Consider the following 22,340-nt stretch of genomic DNA (forward strand, 5'->3'; position numbering starts at 1 on the left):
TTCATCATGGACAAGAACAACAACGAAAGTTAATGAATAATGACATGAAATCAATGAAAACAGACGACACAAATAAAGAAAGTACATGTCGTTTTCTATGGAGATATATCACGTTTAATCGGGGATTAAACATTACAACGTTCACAATTTTAGGGGCTCTTTCCAATTCTATGACATATGCAGTAGCCAGCTATATTACATCGCAGGTAAGCTCTTTAGAGAAACAGTTCGGATTGTCCAGTGCTGAGTTTGGATTTATTAATAGTGCCAATGATATTGGTTTCTTGTTCGTCATTGTTCTAGCTAGTCATTTCGCAAGAGATGCACATTTACCCAAACTATTCTCATTCTTAACATTATTTGTCGGTCTCATTGTCGGTTGCATAAGCTTAACTTACCTCTTACGTCCAGTCAGTAATTTAGAACTGTTGAAAAATTCAGACTCACTGAACGGCACCATTGGAAATAATTCTGTAAACATTACAGCGGCACCAACCAATATATATCTGTGTTCTGATGACAAGTCAACTATTGTCGAAGAAGCGAATTGTGCGAGTAATTATGTAAAGAGTCACTCGGCATATTTCTTGTTTGTCTTCTTCATGATAGTACTCGGAGTAAGTAAAGGCCCAAGATCATCCCTTTTCCCTACCTACGTCGATAACAATGTACCAGAAAAACACCACACTGGTGCCTTTATCGGTAAGTAATCAAAGATTCGAACAAAACCTTGCTTAGTTTCTCATACGTCCGACATGTCACTATTTCTTAATGCATATATATATGTGTGTGTGTGTGTGTGTGTGTGTGTGTGTGTGTGTGTGTGTGTGTGTGTGTGTGTGTGTGTGTGTGTGTGTAGCTGTATCCCGTATACTTAGGTAAGTATATTTACCCTCCTTTAGTTCTTGTTATACATACATAAAATACTTATAGAAAACGCATCATCATCATCATCATCATCATCATTATTGAGGCGGCGAACTGGCAGAATAAATTAAGTATCAGCGAAACACTGGGGTCGAGGTAATCGATTAGTCCCCTTCCCCAAAATTTCAGGCCTTGTGCGTATTATAGAAAATAATATTAATAATAATAATTATTATTATTATTATCATTTTCATCATCATCATTATTATTATTATTATTATTATTATTATTAATATTATTTTAATGCTTAGCGTTATTTTGTATTGCCTTTCATCCTTTCGGGGTCGATAAATTAAGTACCAGTGAAGTACTGGTGTGGATGTGATCGACTTACCCCGCCCCCAAAATTTCAGGCCAGTAGAGCGGATTATTATTATTATTATTATTATTATTATTATTATTATTATTATTATTATTATTATTATTATTATTATTATTTCTTGTTTCTTTTCATTATAACTTTATTTCAGCTGCTTTAGTACCGGGCATCCTCCGGAGGCCAAGAGTAGCAAGGACACTTTTGTTTTGCTATGCATATTAAAATTATCACCACATTTATTCCATTTTAGATGGAGAATGCTTTCCGTAGTATATGGGCTGTACCCATCAAGATTATCTTTTGTAGTTCACGGAGATTGGAGTTACCAGGGAGTTGCTTAATATACTCCTCAGCTCCCTTCTTTATCATTTCCAACCCACCAATTACCACTGGTATTATCGTAGTACTAAGCTTCCACATTTTTGTAATTTCAATTTGCAGATCTTTAGAGTGAGAAAGCTTTTCGTATTCCTTTCTCGAGACATTTTGATCTTGTGGGACTGACATATCTATTAACAGACAAGTTCCTCTGTTGTAGTCCTTGATCACAACGTCTGGTCGATTGGAGTCAATTTCTCTGTCTGTTTGTATTGGGAAGTTCCAAAGGATAGTGACGCCCTCACCATTTACTACATCCTCTGGATGGGATTTAATTTTGTAGTATTTACAAGCATTCCAGTGGATGTACTGCCCTAGTCTGTCATGCCTTATGTGATACTTCTTTTCAATGAGGACTGGGCAGCCAGAAACAACATGATCAATTGTCTCTGAATTTTCCGCAAATTCTGCAGAAGCGGTAAGATCCATCTTTATGGACGTTTGCATGGTAGTTTCTGATAGGTAAGTTCTGATCTTGCGCTGCAATAACAAAACTTTCTGTTTCCCTTTTCAGACCTGTCCCTTGTAGCCATTGGTGTGTTAGGTTTTGATCAATATCTGTCTTGGACAGGTGGTTTGGGTATTTTCCATGCAGGAGTTTGCCTTTCCAGTTGTCTTCGATATTATTCATGAAAGCCTTCTTTGCTTTTTGTTTGATGTTTATTATTATCATTATTATTTTATGTTTGGCTCCAAGTCTCACCCAGAGACCTCAAGAGACAACAAGTTAGAAGTTCATGCTGTTGGTGTTATGCCTAGGGTGCCATATATTTGGTTTTGCACATAGTGTTGTTCTAGAGAATGTTTAAGAAACTATAAGAAAATTACGTTTGTTTTAAAATTTGAAATTACATAGTATTTTACGTGGGCAGTTCCCTATTATTATTATTATTATTATCATTATTATTATTATTATTATTGTTGTTGTTGTTATTATTATCCAACTGTCTGCCTAGTGTATAGTGAAGATCGACACACCACCTTCCCCTAGCAAAGAAGGAAGGCAAATCTTTCTCTGCTTATTGGATATGGCAAAAGAGGCTGTGTGGTGGATCTGCCAGAATGGTTTGAAGACATTCACTTTTACTATCTGACCAAGCCTTCATCAGTTTCTTAGAATATCATACGAAAAAGAAGGTGAGGGAAGAGAGGGAGGTGGTGCCCTCTAGTGTGTTTACCAAAAGGTGGTCGACAGTGGCAAGACTGGTGAGACCGAATGGACCGACTCTGAGTTTGCTTTTCTAAGCAGAAGGAAAGGAACTAGGAGAGGGCACTTTCTTATGCCTTGGTAATGGCAGAGTAATCCGGGATTTTTGCGTAGAGTTTACCCCGGATTACCCTAAGTGAACTGTCCAGCCAGTGGAGATTCTATTTATGTATCTATTTATTATTTATTTATTTCTCTAATTTCTATTATATATCCTCAGTTTGGAATTCACTTAGATCATTTCTTTTGGAATATATATATATATATATATATATATATATATATATATATATATATATATATATATATATATATATATATATATACACACACACATACAAAGATAGAGAGTCAACAAGTGAGATCGAAAGTATCTCAATGTAGAAAACACTTTGTAGCTCTCAAATGGTTTGAACTTGCACTCCGATATCTTCACCGATGACCAAGTGAGTAGGGTAAAGAGTAAATATATGGGGAATCCAAATGAGCAGATATGGAGACTAATTCAAATAAACAGGGTTTTCATGTACAAAATGTATATAGATGCATAGATGTAAAAAGACAAGACAGACTTAAAGTTTTCAAAGTATAAATGAATATATATATATATATATATATATATATATATATGTGTGTGTGTGTGTGTGTGTTTTTATATAGAGCAAACTTACATAAACTCAAAGAATTACAACGGAGAAGGCGTTACAGGCGCTGGAGTTTACTAATGTTTGTTTGTTTCCATTACCGGCTGCAAAGTTTTGATCAACTACATCTGCCAACATTATGAAGTAACTCCGTGCCCTCAGAAACAGCTGTCGGGTTTGTAACGCGCTCTCCCCTCTTAGTCTTTGAGTATGTAATATGAGTAAGTTTGCTCTATAAAAAACATATATATATATATATATATATATATATATATATATATATATATATATAATACTTTATATAGTTTATCATAAAAAATGTTGAGTCTGCCTTCTCTTTTTACATATATAGGCACATGCATGGCTGTGTGGTAAGAAGCTTGTGGGCGAATTGTCCCCTCTATGTTTAGACCCTTTTCGTCAATAAATAAATAAGAAGCTTGTGTAGGGCGATGTGCGTCTCCCTACACATTTGCGTAGGAGAATGGTCAGTAGAAAGGTGTTTAACTGGTAGTTTGAAGTATGTGTGTGTGTGTGTATGTACATGCAGTGTGTATCTGTGTGTTTTGTTCGCAGTGTGTGTGTGTGTGTGAGTGTATGTATGTATGTGTACGCGTGAGGTTGTGTGTGGGGTTATGTCTGTGGAGTAAATGTACGTTACTCTGTGTGTGCGTGCGTGTATGTATAATTTTGTGTGTGTACGTATGAGTGTGTGTTGTGTGTGTATGGAAGGTATGTGTGGGTTCATTTGCATGTGTGTGTGTGTGTATGTACGTGTGTGTATGTGTGTGTGTATATGTGCATATATGTGTTGTATGTGTGTGGTGTGTATGGGAGGTATATGCACGTTCATGTGTGTGTACGGGTGCGTTTATTTTTTCGTGTGTGTGTGTGTATGTGTGTGTGCGTCTATATAGAAATATAAATTATAATAAATTATGAAAAATAAGATTGAAAGGGGATAATTGCATGTACGTAAGTGAGCAGTCAATTTTCTACGCGGAAATCTTACTACACGTGATATTATTAGATAAACGACTACATTACATAATATCAGCACAGACAATAAAGTAATTAAACATTGGTCTAATTAAGAGATAACAATTGTCGTTAATAGCACAATTAATCGCACAATTAATCGTTAAGACTTTGTAACTAACTAACACAATAAGAAAAAATATATTAGAAAGTTATACCCCACTCCTCCAGATTTAAACACGATAAAATTTACATGCTTTAAAATATTACAATGACTACCTCGTTCTAAAATTTGACATCTAAGATTAATTGTAAATAAACAATATAAATAACGACTACTTTTATTTTATTTTACTTGTTTCAGTCATTTGACTGCGGCCATGCTGGAGCACCGCCTTTTAGTCGAGCAAATCGACCCCAGGACTTATTCTTTAGAAGCCTAGTACTTATTCTATCGATCTCTTTTGCCGAACCGCTAGCTTACGGGGACGTAAACACACCAGCATCGGTTGTCAAGCGATGTTGGGGGGACAAACACAGACACACAAACACATACACACAAACACATACATATATATATATATACATATATACGACGGGCTTCTTTCAGTTTCCGTCTACCAAATCCACTCACAAGGCTTTGGTCTGCCCGAGGCTATAGTAGAAGACACTTGCCCAAGGTGCCACGCAGTGGGAATGAACCTGGAACCATGTGGTTGGTAAGCAAGCTACTTACCACACAGCCACTCCTGCGCCTATGGTGGTACATATTTAATAGTTCGGATAGTTACTAATTATCAGTTAATGAATATAAACAAACAGGAATTCATCCCAATTCTCTGGGACATGTTAGGGCGAAATTAAATCCAATACTACCAGTTGCAAAATGACGCTTTTAAAATCTTTGTGGTTCACTCCAAAATGTTGTCTTCATCCCGATGAGTTGGCTACCCCTTCATTACTTGTCCCTTATCTCAACTAAACTTTATAAATGCATTTTTAAACTCATTTCTGATAAAGGTTGAGAAAGCCTCGCTCCCACCCAACTACATTTCACTATCTCTCGCTCTCTTTCTTTTTTCATTCTTTGTTTCTTTCTTTTCTCTCTCTCTCTCTCTCTCAGTCTCTCTCTTTCTCGACACACATATATTGCTCTGACGAAGCTATGAGATATCGAATTAGCATACAACTCTAGATCCCCAGTTCCTTATAGTAGAAACAGTTGTAAGCTAATGAAAATATATATGTACCTACATAGGTGTATATGTGCGTGTATATATATACACACACACACACACACACACACACACATATATGTATATGTATATATATATATATATATATATATATACACTCTCTGAGTGGTTAGCGTTAGGAAGGGCATCCAGGTGTAGAAACTCTGCCAAATTTAGATTGGAGCCTGGTGTTGCCATCCGGTTTCACCAGTCCTCAGTCAAATCGTCCAACCCATGCTAGCATGGAAAGCGGACGTTAAACGATGATGATGATGATGATGATATATGCATGTGTGTCTGTGTGAGATTGTGTATGTTTCCGTCCCTTTGTTTTGACATCACATTATAGTTGTAAACTATTGTCACTGTCATACAAGCAGTGTCAATATTCTGCGAGAGAATATCTGGCCAAAGTGAAATATGAGAGCCACTGCCTGGTACTGCATCAGGATATTTATTATTATTATTATTATTATTATTATTGTTCAGTAGTTTTATTTTTATAACGTGCTTTCACTTCACTACCGAGCGCAGCTCTGTGCGCCTTGGGTATGTGCTGTGGTTTGCTGTGGTGTTCTTATGGTTACTGTATTGAAAGTGTTTTGCGTGGGATGTGTGCAGTGCCCAGTAGTGCAATTTTCTGTATGTTATATATATTTGTAAGTCCTGGTGTTTTTGTTATGTATTTGTCTGAATATTTTTTTATTATACCTAAGGCACCTACTATGATAGGAATTGTTTCTGTTTTTAGATTCCACATTCGAGTTACCTCTATTTCCAGGTTTTTGTATTTTGAAAGTTTTTCCATTTCTTTTAGAGAAACGTTGTTGTTGTTGTTATTATTATTATTACCATTATTATTATTAAGGTGGCGAGGTGGTAGAATCGTTAGCACTCCAGCCGAAATGCTTAGTGGAATTTCATCGGTCCTTACATTCTGAGTTCAAATTCTGTGAGGTCGACTTTGCCTTTCATCCTATCGAGATCGATAAAATAAATACCAGTTACACATTGGCATCGATGTAATCGACTAGTTCCCCTACCCCCACCCCCACAAATTGCTGCCCTTGTGACAAAATGTGAAACCATGATTATTATTATTTGCTTTAGTTGTTACTGTTCGTGGTGGTGGTGGTGGTAGTGGTGGGGTAGAAGTAGCGGTAGTAGTGGTGGTGGTGGTGGTGGTGGTAGAGGTAGCGGTAGTAGTGGTGGTGGTGGTGGTGGTAGAGGTAGCGGTAGTAGTGGTGGTGGTGGTGGTAGAGGTAGCGGTAGTAGTGGTGGTGGTGGTGGTAGAGGTAGCGGTAGTAGTGGTGGTAGTGGTGGTGGTAGAGGTAGCGGTAGTAGTGGTGGTAGTGGTGGTGGTAGAGGTAGCGGTAGTAGTGGTGGTGATGGTGGTGGTGGTAGAGGTAGCGGTAGTAGTGGTGGTGGTGGTGGTAGAGGTAGCGGTAGTAGTGGTGGTGGTGGTGGTGGTAGTGGTGATGGTAGAGGTAGCGGTAGTAGTGGTGGTGGTGGTGGTAGAGGTAGCGGTAGTAGTGGTGGTGGTGGTGGTGGTGGTAGAGGTAGCGGTAGTAGTGGTGGTGGTGGTGGTGGTAGAGGTAGCGGTAGTAGTGGTGGTGGTGGTGGTGGTAGTGGTGATGGTAGAGGTAGCGGTAGTAGTGGTGGTGGTGGTGGTGGTAGTGGTGATGGTAGAGGTAGCGGTAGTAGTGGTGGTAGTGGTGGTGGTGGTGGTAGTGGTGATGGTAGAGGTAGCGGTAGTAGTGGTGGTGGTGGTGGTGGTATTGGTGATGGTAGAGGTAGCGGTAGTAGTGGTGGTGGTGGTGGTGTTGCTGTTGTTGTTGTTGTTGGTGGTGGTAGTGGTGGTGGTGGTAGTGGTGATGGTAGAGGTAGCGGTAGTAGTGGTGGTGGTGGTGGTGGTGGTGGGTGCTGTTGCTGTTGTCTTTGTTGTTGGTGGTGGTGGTGGTGGTGATGGTAGAGGTAGCGGTAGTAGTGGTGGTGGTGGTGGTGGTGTAGCTAGTGCTGTTGTTGTTGTTGTGGTTGGTGGTGGTAGTAGTGGTGCTGCTACTGAGCGTTGTCGTTTTTGGTTGTTGTAAAGGTGGTGGTGGCGATGGTGGTGGTGGTGGTGGTGGTGGTGAGTAACAGAACAGCAAAGTAGGACGTAATCTTGTGACCTAAAATAGGTGTTTCTATCGGTAAAAAATACATGATTACAAACAAAACACACAAAAAGTACAAGTAAGACTTTAAAAAAATATATATATAACAAACATTGCAAAGTAAAAATTAGAGAATTATAAAAAGAAAAATATGCTAGATTTTTTAAACAGTGATAGTAGATATTCTAATACAGTGTCGCAGAATTTGTATAAATGTACCGTATGGTTAGTGTGCCGCCAACAAATTGTTGATGTTTAATTCCAGCTCCTATCTAACAAAACAAATCTATGACCAAAGACATTCCGGCCATGAACACTCCGTGTAACCAGGACAACATTATTACTTAAATGCGTCGTTTCTTCTTCAAAATATTTTTGGCTGGTATTTCTAGCAAGTCGAGTGACTACGTACATGCTACCTGCTTTACGCAACAGTTGTTTTGACGTTCCTTTTGTCGAGTCTCAATTCATGTACAATTATTTTATTTAGCGAATTAAGTCTCGTTTTTGGTTGTTTTAATGGTGGTGGTGGTGGTGGTGGTGGTGATGGTGGTGGCGATGGTGGTGGCGGTGGTGAATAACAAAACAGCAAAGTAGGACGTAATCTTGTGACCTAAAATAGGTGTTTATATCGGTAAAAAATACATGATTACAAACAAAACACGCATACACACAACTTATATACACAACCTTAAATCGCAAAATATTCCATGCACCCTATCCTGGTCCATAGTAAGCGAGGCTACCCCATACAATGCAAACATTTGAAAATGTAAGTTATGTCTAAAAGAATCATTAATTATACTTAGCCTTCATAAATTCTCATTATTTAATAGATTCTCTGATGTAATTTATTCTTGTAAACATAGGTACTACTCATCTTTCATGCACCTTGCTAAATCAATGAAATCCCATAACTTCAAGTATCCATACCCAAAATGACCTTAAACAAAGTCAGCCAAGCAATCTACTACTTAAAAAAAATACTACACCCCTCTTATTCTTTCCCATACACACATTTCCAAATTCTTCCAAATTCTTCTAATCCACTACTTTCCACTTCCCTCTTAGCCTCCCCACCCTTCCCACTTTCAAAAAGTACTTAACACTACTCCACTCCTTTGAAAACTACCCCCCACCCTCGTAAACATAAGGACACAGGAAATGTGTCAAGGCCGACAGGAAGCGGTGCAGCTTCCTAATGCTAAATAGCAGTAGTATGATTCCCTTATTGGGACTGTCACGTTAAGTTGACAGTATACAACTACTTTATCGTATCACTACTGCTTAAGTCTCTCTGAGAGATTTAGAAATGTATCATTTCTAATTTATATATATATACTTAATCGATTCGTTCGACTAAAATTTTTCAAGGCGGTTCCTCAGCATGGCCGCAGTCTAGTGACTGAAACAAGTAATGGGTAAAAGATAATAATGTTGAAATGAACTTCATCGGACAGTTGCCTGTGACAGATTGACATTCCATCCAGAGGTAACATGTGGTTGTCAGCTGATTTGCTCTCTAGAAAGTGCAAAGAACCAGGGAGTAGTAAATATCTCAAGATATACTCGACGTTTAAAAGAACGAGACTAAATTCCCTAATACAGGAAGTACAATTTTCTACTGCATTTTGGATTATCACACACACTTTATTACAGATTAAAATTCCATCCATTTTTAACGATTTTTCTTTTACTTTTTGCTATGTTTGAAAGAATCGCTGAACTGATACTATAAACCACAAAAAAATAAAATAAATGCGCCCTTTTAAAGCCTAGCCAAGCTCATGGGCCCGGTTTCCCGGTTTCAATGGCGTATGTGTTCCCCAGCTGGACGGGATGCCAGTCCATCGCAGCGTTAATCATTTTTTGCCAGCTGAGTGGACTGGAGCAACGTGAAATGAAGTGTTTTGCTCAAGAACACAACGCGTCTCCCGGTCCAGGAATTGAAACCACACTCTTACGATCATGGTGCTGACACCCTACCCACTAGGCCACGCGCCTCCACTCTATAAATCACAAAACCATATCTACTTCAATTCTTTTACGTTCGTAGTTCGAATGTAGTCGAGGGCGACTTTCTGTTTCATTTCTCTGGAGTTGTTATAAGTACCAGTCATGTACTGGTATTCACTTACTCAATTAATATTCTCCCCTACAGGAAGAAATTGCTTAATTTCTTACATGCGAATTAATAATTCTTATAACAATTTTGTTTTTCAGGTTTGATGGTCACGTTTTCAATTCTTGGCAATGGGTTAATATTCGTTTTGGGAGGCTTTATTAGCCAAATTCCTGTGGATCTTGAAGGTAAGAACTATTCACTTCCACAAGGTTCTGACTTTTAGACTGTTTCTTTATTCTTTCTTTCTGATATATAACATCTTTTCTCATTCTACATTCCTCTTCGTCTACCTCCGTCTATCCAGCTTATCTAATTATCATACATACTTTGTCTATCTGTTGTCTACCGTCCTATATATTTATCTACCTACATATCAATCAATCAATCAATCAATCAATTATTCACGCACACACACACACACACACACACACACACACACACACACACACACACACACACACACACGCATATGTATGTATGTATGTAGGGTGTTCGGACATGGTTTGACAATTTTTATGTCCACCTTATTTTTCAGAAACAGCTTGATGTATAGTTAGCGGCGTTGGAGAGCATAACGATTAAAGTTGTTGAGACAATTTAGCAGACATGGAGAACCGGCGACCATCTGAATATTGGCAAAGAGTTGTCTATATCACGATGAATCGCGCCGAGTATCATAGCGCTGACATCATGATTTCTGCTCAATGCTCTGCGAACACTACAAAGGCTGTAAGACGTGACGTGGACCGTTGCAACGGAGATTACGAAGTCCTGACCAACAGGAAGAGACACAGCCTTCTGACTGCGTCCACACGCAGGAACTCATCCCCTCATCCTAGAATGGGGCCTCGGGCTCAATTCAAGCCGCTGTGTGAAGCTGTTGGAGACAGTGTTCAAACCCTGTCTGGAGAGGGTTATTGCTGGAAGGTCCTATGTGTGGCAGCAGGATCCGGATCCCTGCCATACCTGGTTGGCGGAGAATTCCTACGTCTTTACCAGCCCCAGGTTCTGTCTTCCTAATTTCTCCGATTGTAATCCCATGAGTTAATACGTGCGAGGTGCAGTTGAGAAAGACACCAACCACTTTGCCAGTAACACCAAGTCCGAGCTGATGGTCAAGATCAAGGAGGTGTTCGAAGATCTTCCCAGAGACGCAATTGTTTCGGCACATCTAGCATCGATTCCTCTTGGGGGGACACTCAACAACTGTTTCGGGAGTATCCGGTGGTGCAGGCGTATCTCGTCGGGTGATAAATAAATAAAAAATACTCGTTAAAAAGACTGTTCCACAATGCAACTTTCTGTTTTGTAGAGAGAAAAACAGCCAGATGGAGAAAAATTCTTTATATATATAGAAGATCCAAAAATAAAATTACAGAAGACAAAAAGAAAAATGAACACTTAATCCAGCGAGAAAAGTATTGAAAATAACCGTTAACAGATATGGATGTATAAAAGCCCTCGGGCAAGCTGTATATATAATGTACTGTTCCGTGATAGAAAATTCAACAAAGAAAAAGTACTCCATCTGATGAGAGATAAATATCATTTATTTAAAGGACACAATATATGTCTTTAAGTGCTACTGGTAGTTTCATATGTTGTGAAATATCTGACACATATTCATCAGGCACAAACCGCATATCATAACGAACAAAAAACATTGAATAAGAGAAGAAACGCGAAAAAACTGAGAAAGCAGCATCTAAACAACGCGGAAGGTTAAAAAAAAACGGAAAACGAAAACACAAAGACTAAAATAGAGTGAAAAAAGTAAAAGAGTTATCCGCTTTCGACCTTAAATTATAAGGTTGGAAAATATCAACAAGTTAATCAGTAATGGGCAGAATTTTCCAATTGTTCAAAATATATTTATACATACCGCTGAAAATTTCAGACCTAGAATTTATTAGAGAGTTAGGGATCTCAAATTTGAAGATAATCTGCATTCTTTCAGCTAAACAAGACCTCCAGTTATTCGGTCCATTAACATACGGTATGGATTTCTCAATTATTTTCCACTTAGTCACATTTGCTGCCACACCTTAGCCTATATCAGTACACACACACACACACACACACACACACACACACACACACACACACACACACAGGACGGGCTTCTTTCAATTTCCGTTTACCAAATCTGCTCACAAGGCTTTGGTCGGTCCAAGGCTATAGAAGACCCTCGCCTAAGGCGCCATGCAGTGTGACTGAACTCGGAGCCATGTCGTTGGGAAGCAAACTTCTTACCACACTGCCACGCCTGCGCCTATATCAGTACACACACACACAGAGGCACACACACACACACCTGTCTGTTTTTCTATTATACCATCTATTTTTGTAACTATATATCTATTTGCTTATCTACTACTGCATGTTTTTTTTAATTTTTGTTATTAACCTATTAATCTGTACATCTGTCTATCTCTATGTCTACACATGTCTACCTGCTTATCTATTTGTCTGTTTATCTCTCTATTGTCTTTGTTTCTGAACCAGTTTGTATTTTCCTCGACTGTACACAACGACATGCAGCATATTCATAAAATTCGCTCCGTCACGTAACTGTTTTGTGTTTCGTATGGAATAATCTCTAACACTCAGACGTTTGTCAAAGCTCTGAAATCCCTTTGGTTGATATTAAATATTATTGTTGAGCACTTTGCATAGTTTTATCTCATTTTCGGTAAATTAACATATGTTCTGTGGAATAAGTGTGTGAGTGTGTGAGTGTGTGTGTGTGTGTGTGTGTGTGTGTGTGTGTGTGTGTAGAAGAGAGAGAGAGTGAACATGTGTGTGACTGAATATGTGTGTGTACTTGTGTGAGTGATTGAAAGAGTGTATATATGTGCGTGTGTACGTGTGTATGTATGTGTATGAGTATATGTATACGTGTATGTATGTGTGTATGTGTTTACGTGTGCGTATGTGTACATATGTGTATGTATGTGTGTTATTTCTTTACTACCTACAAGGGGCTACACACAGAGGGGACAAACAAGGACAGACAAACGGATTAAGTCGATTGTATCAACCACCAGTGCGTAACTGGTACTTATTTAATCGACCCCGAAAGGATGAAAGGCGAAGTCGACCTCGGCGGAATTTGAACTCAGAACGTAACGGCAGACGAAATACCGCTAAGCATTTCGCTCGGCGTGCTAACGTTTCATATTTCTTCATTGCCCACAAGGGGCTAAACATAGAGGGGACAATCAAGGACAGACAAAAGGATAAAGTCGATTACATCGACCCCAGTGCGTAACTGGTACTTAATTTATCGACCCCGAAAGGATGAAAAGAAAAGTCGACCTCGGCGGAATTTGAACTCAGAACGTAACGGCAGACGAAATACCGCCAAGCATTTCGCCCGGCGTGCTAACGTTTCTGCCAGCTCGCCGCCTTTGTGTATGTATGTGTATATATGTGTTTGTTCATGTGTGGGGGAGAGAAAGAGAGAGAGAGGCAGATATATAGAGACGCGGAGTGAGAGAGAGGGAGAAAGTGGGAGAGAAGGGGGGTACCATAATTCCATTCCATATAATTCAAGAAAAACGTCTTTTCAAGGAAAGTTCTAATATTTGTAATTCTTTTATTATTCTAGATAAAGGAATGACATCAAGTGATCCCAACTGGATTGGTGCTTGGTGGATAGGATTTCTCTTCATTGCTGCAATTACCATCGTGTTCGGATTTCCTTTGATGTTTTATCCAAAACAAATGCCAAAAGAAAAACATCCTAAATCGCGGCCCAGAAATCTCGACTCTGCAGTTGAGTTGTTTGTGAAGGAAACCACAGAAAATCATAAAACTGAAAAAACGTCTTTCAAAGAAAAATTAAAAGGTGAAACAAAATAATATATTTATATTTTAAATTAAACACGCATATGTATGTATGTATGTATGTATGTATGTATGTATGTATGTATGTATGTGTACATGTATGTATGCATTTATGTATGTATGTATGTATGTATGTATGTATGTATGTATGTGTACATGTATATATGCATTTATGTATGTATGTATGTATCCTTAAATCGCAGCCTTGGTTTCTGCCGGAGTCTCCTTCTATGCACAAGTTCTCCATATAGTATCTGCTTAGGAATCCTGCTATCCTTCATTCTAATAAGGCCTGTGATATGCAGGACACTGACTGGGAGAACAATCCCTATCATCGCCACGGATGGAGGAAGCAGGTTAAAGAGGGGATCGACACTTTCGAGAGAGCACGTATCCAGCATGAAGAACTTAAGCGAGCTGCGCGAAAGCGCACGGCTCGTATAGTGAATGGGGAACGTTTAGGTCTGCCATGTTAGAGGTCGTGTATATCACCCATATCATAAGCAGTTGTCCAAAGTAATTATCGCAGTATTATCTACCGATGAGACATGATGTTGTAACTAGGACACTGTATAATGAGATCTGTTAGGTGGATAACCTTGAAGTCCAAGAAACAGCCTACATATGGCAGAAAGAGTACCGGTGGAATGTCCCAGCGAAAACCTCAATAAAATGGAAATATAATAGGCCAGACATAGCGATTTGGGACAGGGATGAGAAATTGTGTACAATAGTGGAAATTAGCTGCCCAGCTAATTTAACATAAAACTTAAAGATAGCGAAAAAGAAAAAACCTATGCCAAACTATTGAGAAATTTACAGTTACTCTACGCGGATTCAGGTTTATACCTGTAATTATTGGGGCACTGACATATTTAGCAAACTGTTTAAGCACCAGTCTTGAGAAATTAGGCTTCTCAAAACCAGAAAGAGAAGATTGATTTGAAGACTACAGATCCAAGCCATCACTGGAAGTGTAAAAATTTGTAAAACTTTCCGGAAACCTACCATTTAAGAATATATGTGCATGTCTAGACATGTAATTATATGCATGAGAATACATACATAAAACAAAACATACAAATCTCCACGTGCACTAGCTCGAACTACAGCATGCGCGCGCTCGCAAAACTACACTGTGAATGTTAGTGAAATTTCAATAAAAGAGCGTTGGATTTGGTAATTGTTTTACATTTAAATAAATATTTGGTGATATGTTGAACTGGTTGAAGCGATATAGCACCAAACTAGATTCATTAAACATGGGTTTTAAACTTAAGGAAAGGAAAATACATCAAGATACCGGCGGTGAAGTTCCAGAAACTGTTGAGAATTGAATCAAATCCCAGCAATAATGTAGTGACGTTTTTCGTAGAGTTCGATTCGAGTCAGCATCAACTGTATCTTCGATCTGGTCATTATCAACAACACAGAACAGAATATGATTCAGTGTGAGGAACGTTTTGCCTTAGACCAATAAAACTAAAGGCAAAATATGCAGGTGTGTCATGCGCAACTCGATCGTTTGACGATTTTGAATATTTTGTCATAATTTTACTTACGTCACAACAGATTATACAGCGTGATTTCGAAGAGAAGCCACGAAAGCATGTCTGCCGACTGCTTCTAATTTCAAGTAGCGAAGACTGCTGGATTAAGAAAGAAAAAGAAAAAGAAATACGAAATTTTCATGAAACGTTTCCTAGAATACAGTAGGCTTCACTGAACATTGTTTGAAAATTAAACTTTAAAGAAACATGGGAACAGAACTTACTGAGGAAGAAGTGGATGGGTTCTTGATGGAGAATCCAAGATTCGTTAGATCATGGCTCGCTGAACATGATCTAGGTAAATTGGGTGACCATTTATTCTTTAAACATGAGATACGAGAAGAAAAAGCACATGCTTTCATAGATTTCATAGGAAACGCCTTGTCTCGAAGGAAACCGACTCAAAAAGAGGAGAACGAAACTCTTACGGAAAATGAATTGTATAAAGAAGTTGGGAAAATTCTTAACAGCGAGCTTCATACAGATTCTCTATGCCATAGAGTTCTTCAGAAATTATGTACCTTACTTCGATGTGAAAAAGCAAGTCTTTTTTTGGCTCGAGGAGCGGGAAAAACTCAATATCTAATCTCGACCCTGTTTGATGTTACATCTGAATCTACTCTTGAAGAATCACTTCATACTGAAGAAAACGCCATACGCGTTCCCTTCGGAAAAGGTATTTCAGGATATGTAGCTCAGAGTAAGTGTTTACTAAATATTAAGGATGCATATCAGGATCCTCGTTTCTTATCTGATGTCGACGAAAAAACTGGATTTCGCACCAAAAGCATTCTATGTATGCCAATTCTAGACAGTGGTGATAATTTGTTAGCTGTCGCTCAAGTAATGAACAAAATAAATGAGGAATATTTTAATTCAGAAGACGAAAATATCTTCGAGAGGTTTTTGTCATTTTGTTCCATCAGTATGAACAACAGTGCTTTCTTTGAAAATTCTCTTGAAGAGCATGAGCGTCACAAGTTATTACTAAAACTAAATCGATGTATACTAAAATATCAAAATTCTCTAAAGAAACTAATGTCCGAAATTACCAAACTTGCCATGGAAATGTTACAGTGTGAGAGTATCAGCATTTATTTGAGTGATCCGAAAAAGGATAACCTTTGCCCAACTGAATCTTCGAAAGTCTTTCAATTATTGAAAAGCGCTTCAGATATCTCAGAAGAAATTATAACACCGAACGTAAGAAAAGCAATTGAACGAAATATGAATAGTCAAAATATTTTAGATGTGTTTAATTCGGAGGAATTTACAGAGCATGATAGCATACATCTCGAAAGTAAGGTTGCAAGTTGGTTGCTTTGTTTAGCAATTAAAGATGCGAGCAATAATTTTGTCGGTTGGATCGTGTACATCAGAGATTCCAGAGATATTTTTAGTCGAAATGATATCAACATGATGGAAATATTTGCAATGTTCTGCGGTTTAGCTATCTATAATTGCCGTCTTTATGAAACTGCGGCAAAAACGCTAAGTCAGTTAGAATTTACAAACAGTGTGCTTAGCTATCATGCTACTTGTTATCCAGAAATTGTAGATCGTTTTTTAAATATGGAAATAGAATCTGTAAATAATTCTCAAATTTATCGATTCGACTTCAATGACTTCTTATATTCAGAGGATGACACTGTTTTGGTGGCTGTTAGCATATTTTTAGAGGCCAAAACATTATCCGTTCTCAACATATCTAAAGAATTATTATATAAGTGGATACTAACTGTTAAAAAGAACTATCGACCTGTCATCTATCATAATTGGCGTCATGCTATCAATGTCACTCAAATGATGTTTTGTATGTTGACTACTGGCAAATTGCAAATATATTTCACAGAATTTGATCGGATTTGCCTATTGGTAGCTTCTTTGTGTCATGATCTTGATCATAGAGGATATAATAATTCATTTCAAGTGAAGACGAGATCTCCTCTTGCTCTTCTTTACAGTACGTCTGTGATGGAATACCATCATATAAGTCGATGCCTCATGATCTTAAAATATGAAGGCACAAATATTTTTCGAAACATCTCAGTTGAAAAATATCAGCAGGGGCTTATGTTTATAGAGAAAGCAATCCTTGCTACGGACCTCCTAATGTATTTTGAGAAAAGATACCTTTTCAAACAGAAAATAGAAATCGACGACCAAACGTTGTCATCTCAAGAAAGTATTGATTTACTAATGTGCATGATGATGACTGCAGCTGATCTTTCAGCTATTACTAAGCCATGGGATATTCAAAGAAAGACTGCTATTATACTTGCAGCTGAATTCTTCGAACAAGGCGATCTGGAGAGCCATTTTACATATAATGTCATGCCTATGATGGATCGCAAAAAAAGACACCAATTACCTAAAACGCAAGTTGGTTTTATTGATTTCGTGTGTTCAATGGTTTATAGACTTCTTTCTCAAGTGAGTAAGGAATTGCAACCTCTTTACGATGGGATGCTCGGAAACAGAACTCATTGGTCTGATATTGTAGAAGGCAAAGAAGAATTTGATATTGATAGAGAGATCGAATTAGTTATAAATAACATTTCACTGGAAAGTGCTATAGCAATCGCAAACAAACAATCACAACAAACGCTACGGTCACTTGACGTCGTGGAAGAAGGAGGAGAAGAGGAACAAAAACAAGAGGAAGAGGAAGAAGAACGAAAGCAAGAAGAAGAACAACAACAACAGCAAGGAGAAGAAGAAACGACTATTTTAACTGAAAAACGTGCCACATTTGGTCAAAAGGATATTCAGACTGATATTACAATTCCAACGTATATTGATCAACAGCACATTCTCTCGTCTTTTACGACAAAAACCGTTGAAACAAAAACCACAGCGAGTCAAACGGAAAATCTACTTCAAGACGTGTGTTCGGCGATGGTACAGACAGACGATTCATCTTTGAAGGAAGCAAAACATGTCACAGTTTTATTGCCTCACGAAAATCTGGTGCTTACATTGGGAGCATCCGGTAGCAAATTCATTACACTGCAAAAAGGAACTTTACCGCGAATATCCCATTGTGGTTATCATTATCATCATTATTCAGAAAGAGGTTTACCAACAACACCCACCTCCGGTGGAAATGACCAAAATAGACAGTACTAGAAAGATAATAAAGTATATATAAACGTTTATTGGTCCATACATGTGTGTGTGTGTGTGTGTGTGTGTGTGTGTGTGTGTGTGTGTGTGTGTGTGTGTGTGTGTGAGTGTGTGTGTGTGTATGTATATATATATATATATGTATGTATGTGTGTATATATATGTATACACACACACACACACACACACATATATATATATATAATTTATAAAGAATATTCAAAAGGAATATTTTATTGAGCTTATATTAAGTGCTCTATTACTTTGAGCAAATAGATATATATATGTTTTTATATTATTAATAAAATTATTAATAATATTCACAGGAAATCAATATCCAAATTTCCGAAAGATATATGTTTTATATGACACAGTAATATTTTGAATTATCAATATTACTGTGTCATATTAAACATATATCTTTCGGAAATTTGGATATTGATTTCCTGTGAATATTATTAATAATTTTATTAATTTTATTCATAATATAAAAACATATATATATATGTATATATATATATATATATATATATATATATATATATATATATAAACATATACATGATGTTAAAATTTACAGTGAACATGGGGATACATATACATACATTAATTACGATGTGATATAATGTATATTCGCGCGCGCGCGCATACAGATATATGAAAGGTATAACACAAAAGAGAAATAACAAAACTAAATAGATGACGTAGTCCACTTGCCTTACACGCATTATTCATACTGATACACATACATATACACACACACATTAACACGCTGAATTGTTATGTAATGATCGTGTGGGGTGCATCCATTGATAAAGCCCGTGAATTTCCATCCTTAAGTTATAATTATTATATAAATGTAAATGTAAATGTATATATATATTTCATTCTTTTATTATCTTTGTTTTCTTCCTGCAGAATTACCTTCGTCACTGAAAGGCCTTGTGACCAATCCAATCTTCGTTCTCATAGTAATCGGAGATTGTATTCTAGTGTTTTGTTTCAATGGCTTGTGGTCGTTCTCGGCAAAATATTTCGAGCACCAATTCTTCCTTCCTGTCTGGAAAACCAACTATGTTTTAGGTAAATATTGCGACTTTATTCATCGATATTGGAATACTCTTAACGCGTGTGTGTGTTTGCGTTGTATGCACACACACACACACACACACACACACACACACACATATATATATATATCCGGATAGATAGATAGATAGATAGATAGATAGATAGATAGATAGATAGATAGATAGATAGATAGATGTGTGTGTGAACCAAGTATTACTAATTAAAATGAAATTCACAGCCTTTCACAAAAACTACGAAGTGCTAATAAATGACTTATAAAAAATGCACATGGAATATCCAAACAAAGGATCGATAAAAAATGGGATCATATTTTAAATAGGGCCAATCCAAAAGAACAAGATTTCAAATACCAGAAAAACTTGATAAAGTATAATATTACAACGATCTAGATCCAGTGATGTTACTGCATCCTCGTTACCTGTTGTTTGTAATGTTGATGCTGCTGGTGTACCCAGCCAGCTCCTTGTCACCCCCATCTCTGTCTCCTTCATCTTTTTGACTCTCCGGTGGAGAGCTTACACGCTCCTTCCTCTTCCTCCTATTTACGACGGTGAATGTTTCTTATTCTCTCTCCACCACTTCTACATTCTGTCTTTGTTCTTCACACTACTGCCTCTGCTCCTCTCTGTCCTCCTTCTGGGGGAACCTTGCTTTCATGTACCCTTTTTGGCCGCATAGGAAACAGGTTGGAGGTCTGCCTTCCACCACAACTCTTAGTCTCACATCTTCCGGTAAAATAATCTCCTCTGTGATCTAATGCTAGCCTCTAAGGCTCACTTGTATGGCCACCTCAAGGTCATAACTCCACCAGTTAACTTTTTTGGTTCTTTTGATCTTCAATATTTTGGTTTCGTCTTCTATTCTGTGCATAACTGCTGTTACCAGCCATACTTCCTTAATTTCGAGGGGTATTCTGCCAATTCTTACTCTAGCCACACGTTTGCCACAGTAAGTCGGCAGGAGTACGCAATCCTGTGTCTTTATCGCCACAATGGAGTGGTTTATGGTGTCCTCTCCGTTCCCGAACCTAATCTCCACTGTTCCATACTTCCTTCCTCGCGTGTAGAAGGTGGTCAGCTTCTTTATATCTTCGAGGCATTCCTCTGTTGCCTCTATTGAGGCAATCTCTATCTTTTTAGAAGACGTGGATAGCGTTCTGTGTACCACTGTCCTCTTTGCTACATAGTTGATTAGTTCCTCTGGTGGGGTTAGCTTCAAACTGGCTCCTTCACTTTCTATCACTTTACTGCATTCTTTACATTTTCTGGGCTCTGTCTTGACCTCTCGCACTCCCAGGGTGTTGGTATTCAAACCTTTTGTTAGTTGTAGCTGATGCAAAAACTGGCAGCTGGTTCCTGTTTCATCTCGCCTCTCTTCTGTACTTCACCCATAAATGGGGAAGAAAACAATTACAAAAACAGGCGAAAACAGCGGCAATAATTTTAAAAAATTCAACAAATTCAACAAATCCAGGTTCACCCACACGGGCAGACCTTCCACAATACACTATAACACCAACTACTTCCATGGAATCACAAGGACTTCAACCAGAAAAAAACACCACACTGTGCACCAAAAGTGAATGAAAACGCAACTCTGAAGAACACCATGACGAAATTCACTACAAGAACTGTCAAAGAAGTGGAGCTTCTTCGATTACACAAACGTAGATTTACATTTTATATCAATATACTTTGGTTATAGCGTTTTATCATATTTTCTTTATGTATTTCCCTAAAAAATATTTGTTTTATAAACACTTAATTTTTTTCCAATTATATATCGTATAACGTTTTTGTCCTTTCGTGCGTTTCATGGTTTATGAGGACATAATTTATACATAAATTAATGAGTTGTATTCATTGGTTCAGTTTGGGTGAGAGGGAGGAACTTCAAAACTAATCCGTCTTTCATAAAAAATTCTCATTAAAAAAATAAAGGTATTTATTTCTCTGTAAGTAGGTCCTATAAGAAGAGGTGGAGATTGCTCATATGAAATTAAGTCAATACCGTCCAAGAAGGTAATCGAGGACTAAATGACCGTATGTGTTATATAACTATAAGAACCGGTAAAGAGCAAGGATTATACGAAAATAGTGGGTTGAATGCAAGGTAACAGACGAAATAGGTTCTAGTTGATCTGAAGACGGAGTCTCAAACTTTGAAAAGAAGTTTGTCGAGACAGATCTATTGGGAAAATATTGCTTTGTATTTATATACGTAGTTGAGTGATCAAGGCTATTAAGTATAATAATATCTGCTCTGCCTAAATGGGATCGTCCTTCTCCATTTATGTAAAATCAGCTCAACTTTATTATTTCCATTTTCCTATAATAAAACCTTGTTTCCTTTAAGCTGCCTTACGTAATTAGACATCACTAATTTATCTTCTATCAATATAGATAAAGTAAGCATTATTGTTGGTCTATAGTTTCTTGAACTTGCCATCTTCCATTCTTATATAAATTTTACTGTCAACAGACCTGTTTTAGTTGAAAGAGGTAACTGCGGCTTCGTATACTAGCGCTTCGGCGTTGCAAAACTAGTTGGGCGGACATGCTTCAATGTATTTACATGTATATCTTGTTTGCGTTAGTTGTGATTATTTGTGCATTATCGTGTTCTTCACAATGGGCGTTCAAAACTTAATATGAAGAATGTGTTTATGAACTTGTTGCGGAAGGATCCTGCCCTCCCCCGTGTGACTGAAAGTGGAATAACGCATTCCAGTAAAATAAAAACCTGTGTGAACTGTCG

General features: G+C 37.7%; 1 protein-coding gene across 3 annotated transcripts in view; it reads left to right on the plus strand.

Moving 5' to 3' along the window:
* Positions 1 to 22,340, plus strand: part of LOC106872352 (cGMP-specific 3',5'-cyclic phosphodiesterase) — a 40,446-nt gene that overhangs the window by 8,382 nt on the left and 9,724 nt on the right. The window contains exons 1-4 of one of the 3 annotated variants that reach the window (XM_089342002.1): positions 1 to 702; positions 10,065 to 10,151; positions 13,577 to 13,816; positions 19,410 to 19,574. The exon at positions 1 to 702 is cut by the window's left edge and continues 730 nt beyond it. In XM_089342002.1, coding sequence (XP_089198128.1) covers positions 1 to 702; positions 10,065 to 10,151; positions 13,577 to 13,816; positions 19,410 to 19,574 — 1,194 coding nt within the window. Of the gene's footprint in view, positions 703 to 10,064; positions 10,152 to 13,576; positions 13,817 to 15,368; positions 18,507 to 19,409; positions 19,575 to 22,340 lie in introns of those variants that run through there. The other 2 variants (XM_089342003.1, XM_014919316.3) reach the window with 2 other exon arrangements.

This window comes from Octopus bimaculoides, chromosome 25 (genome assembly GCF_046866305.1).
Source record: "Octopus bimaculoides isolate indiv1 chromosome 25, ASM4686630v1, whole genome shotgun sequence".
Classification (NCBI taxonomy): Eukaryota; Metazoa; Mollusca; class Cephalopoda; order Octopoda; family Octopodidae; genus Octopus; species Octopus bimaculoides.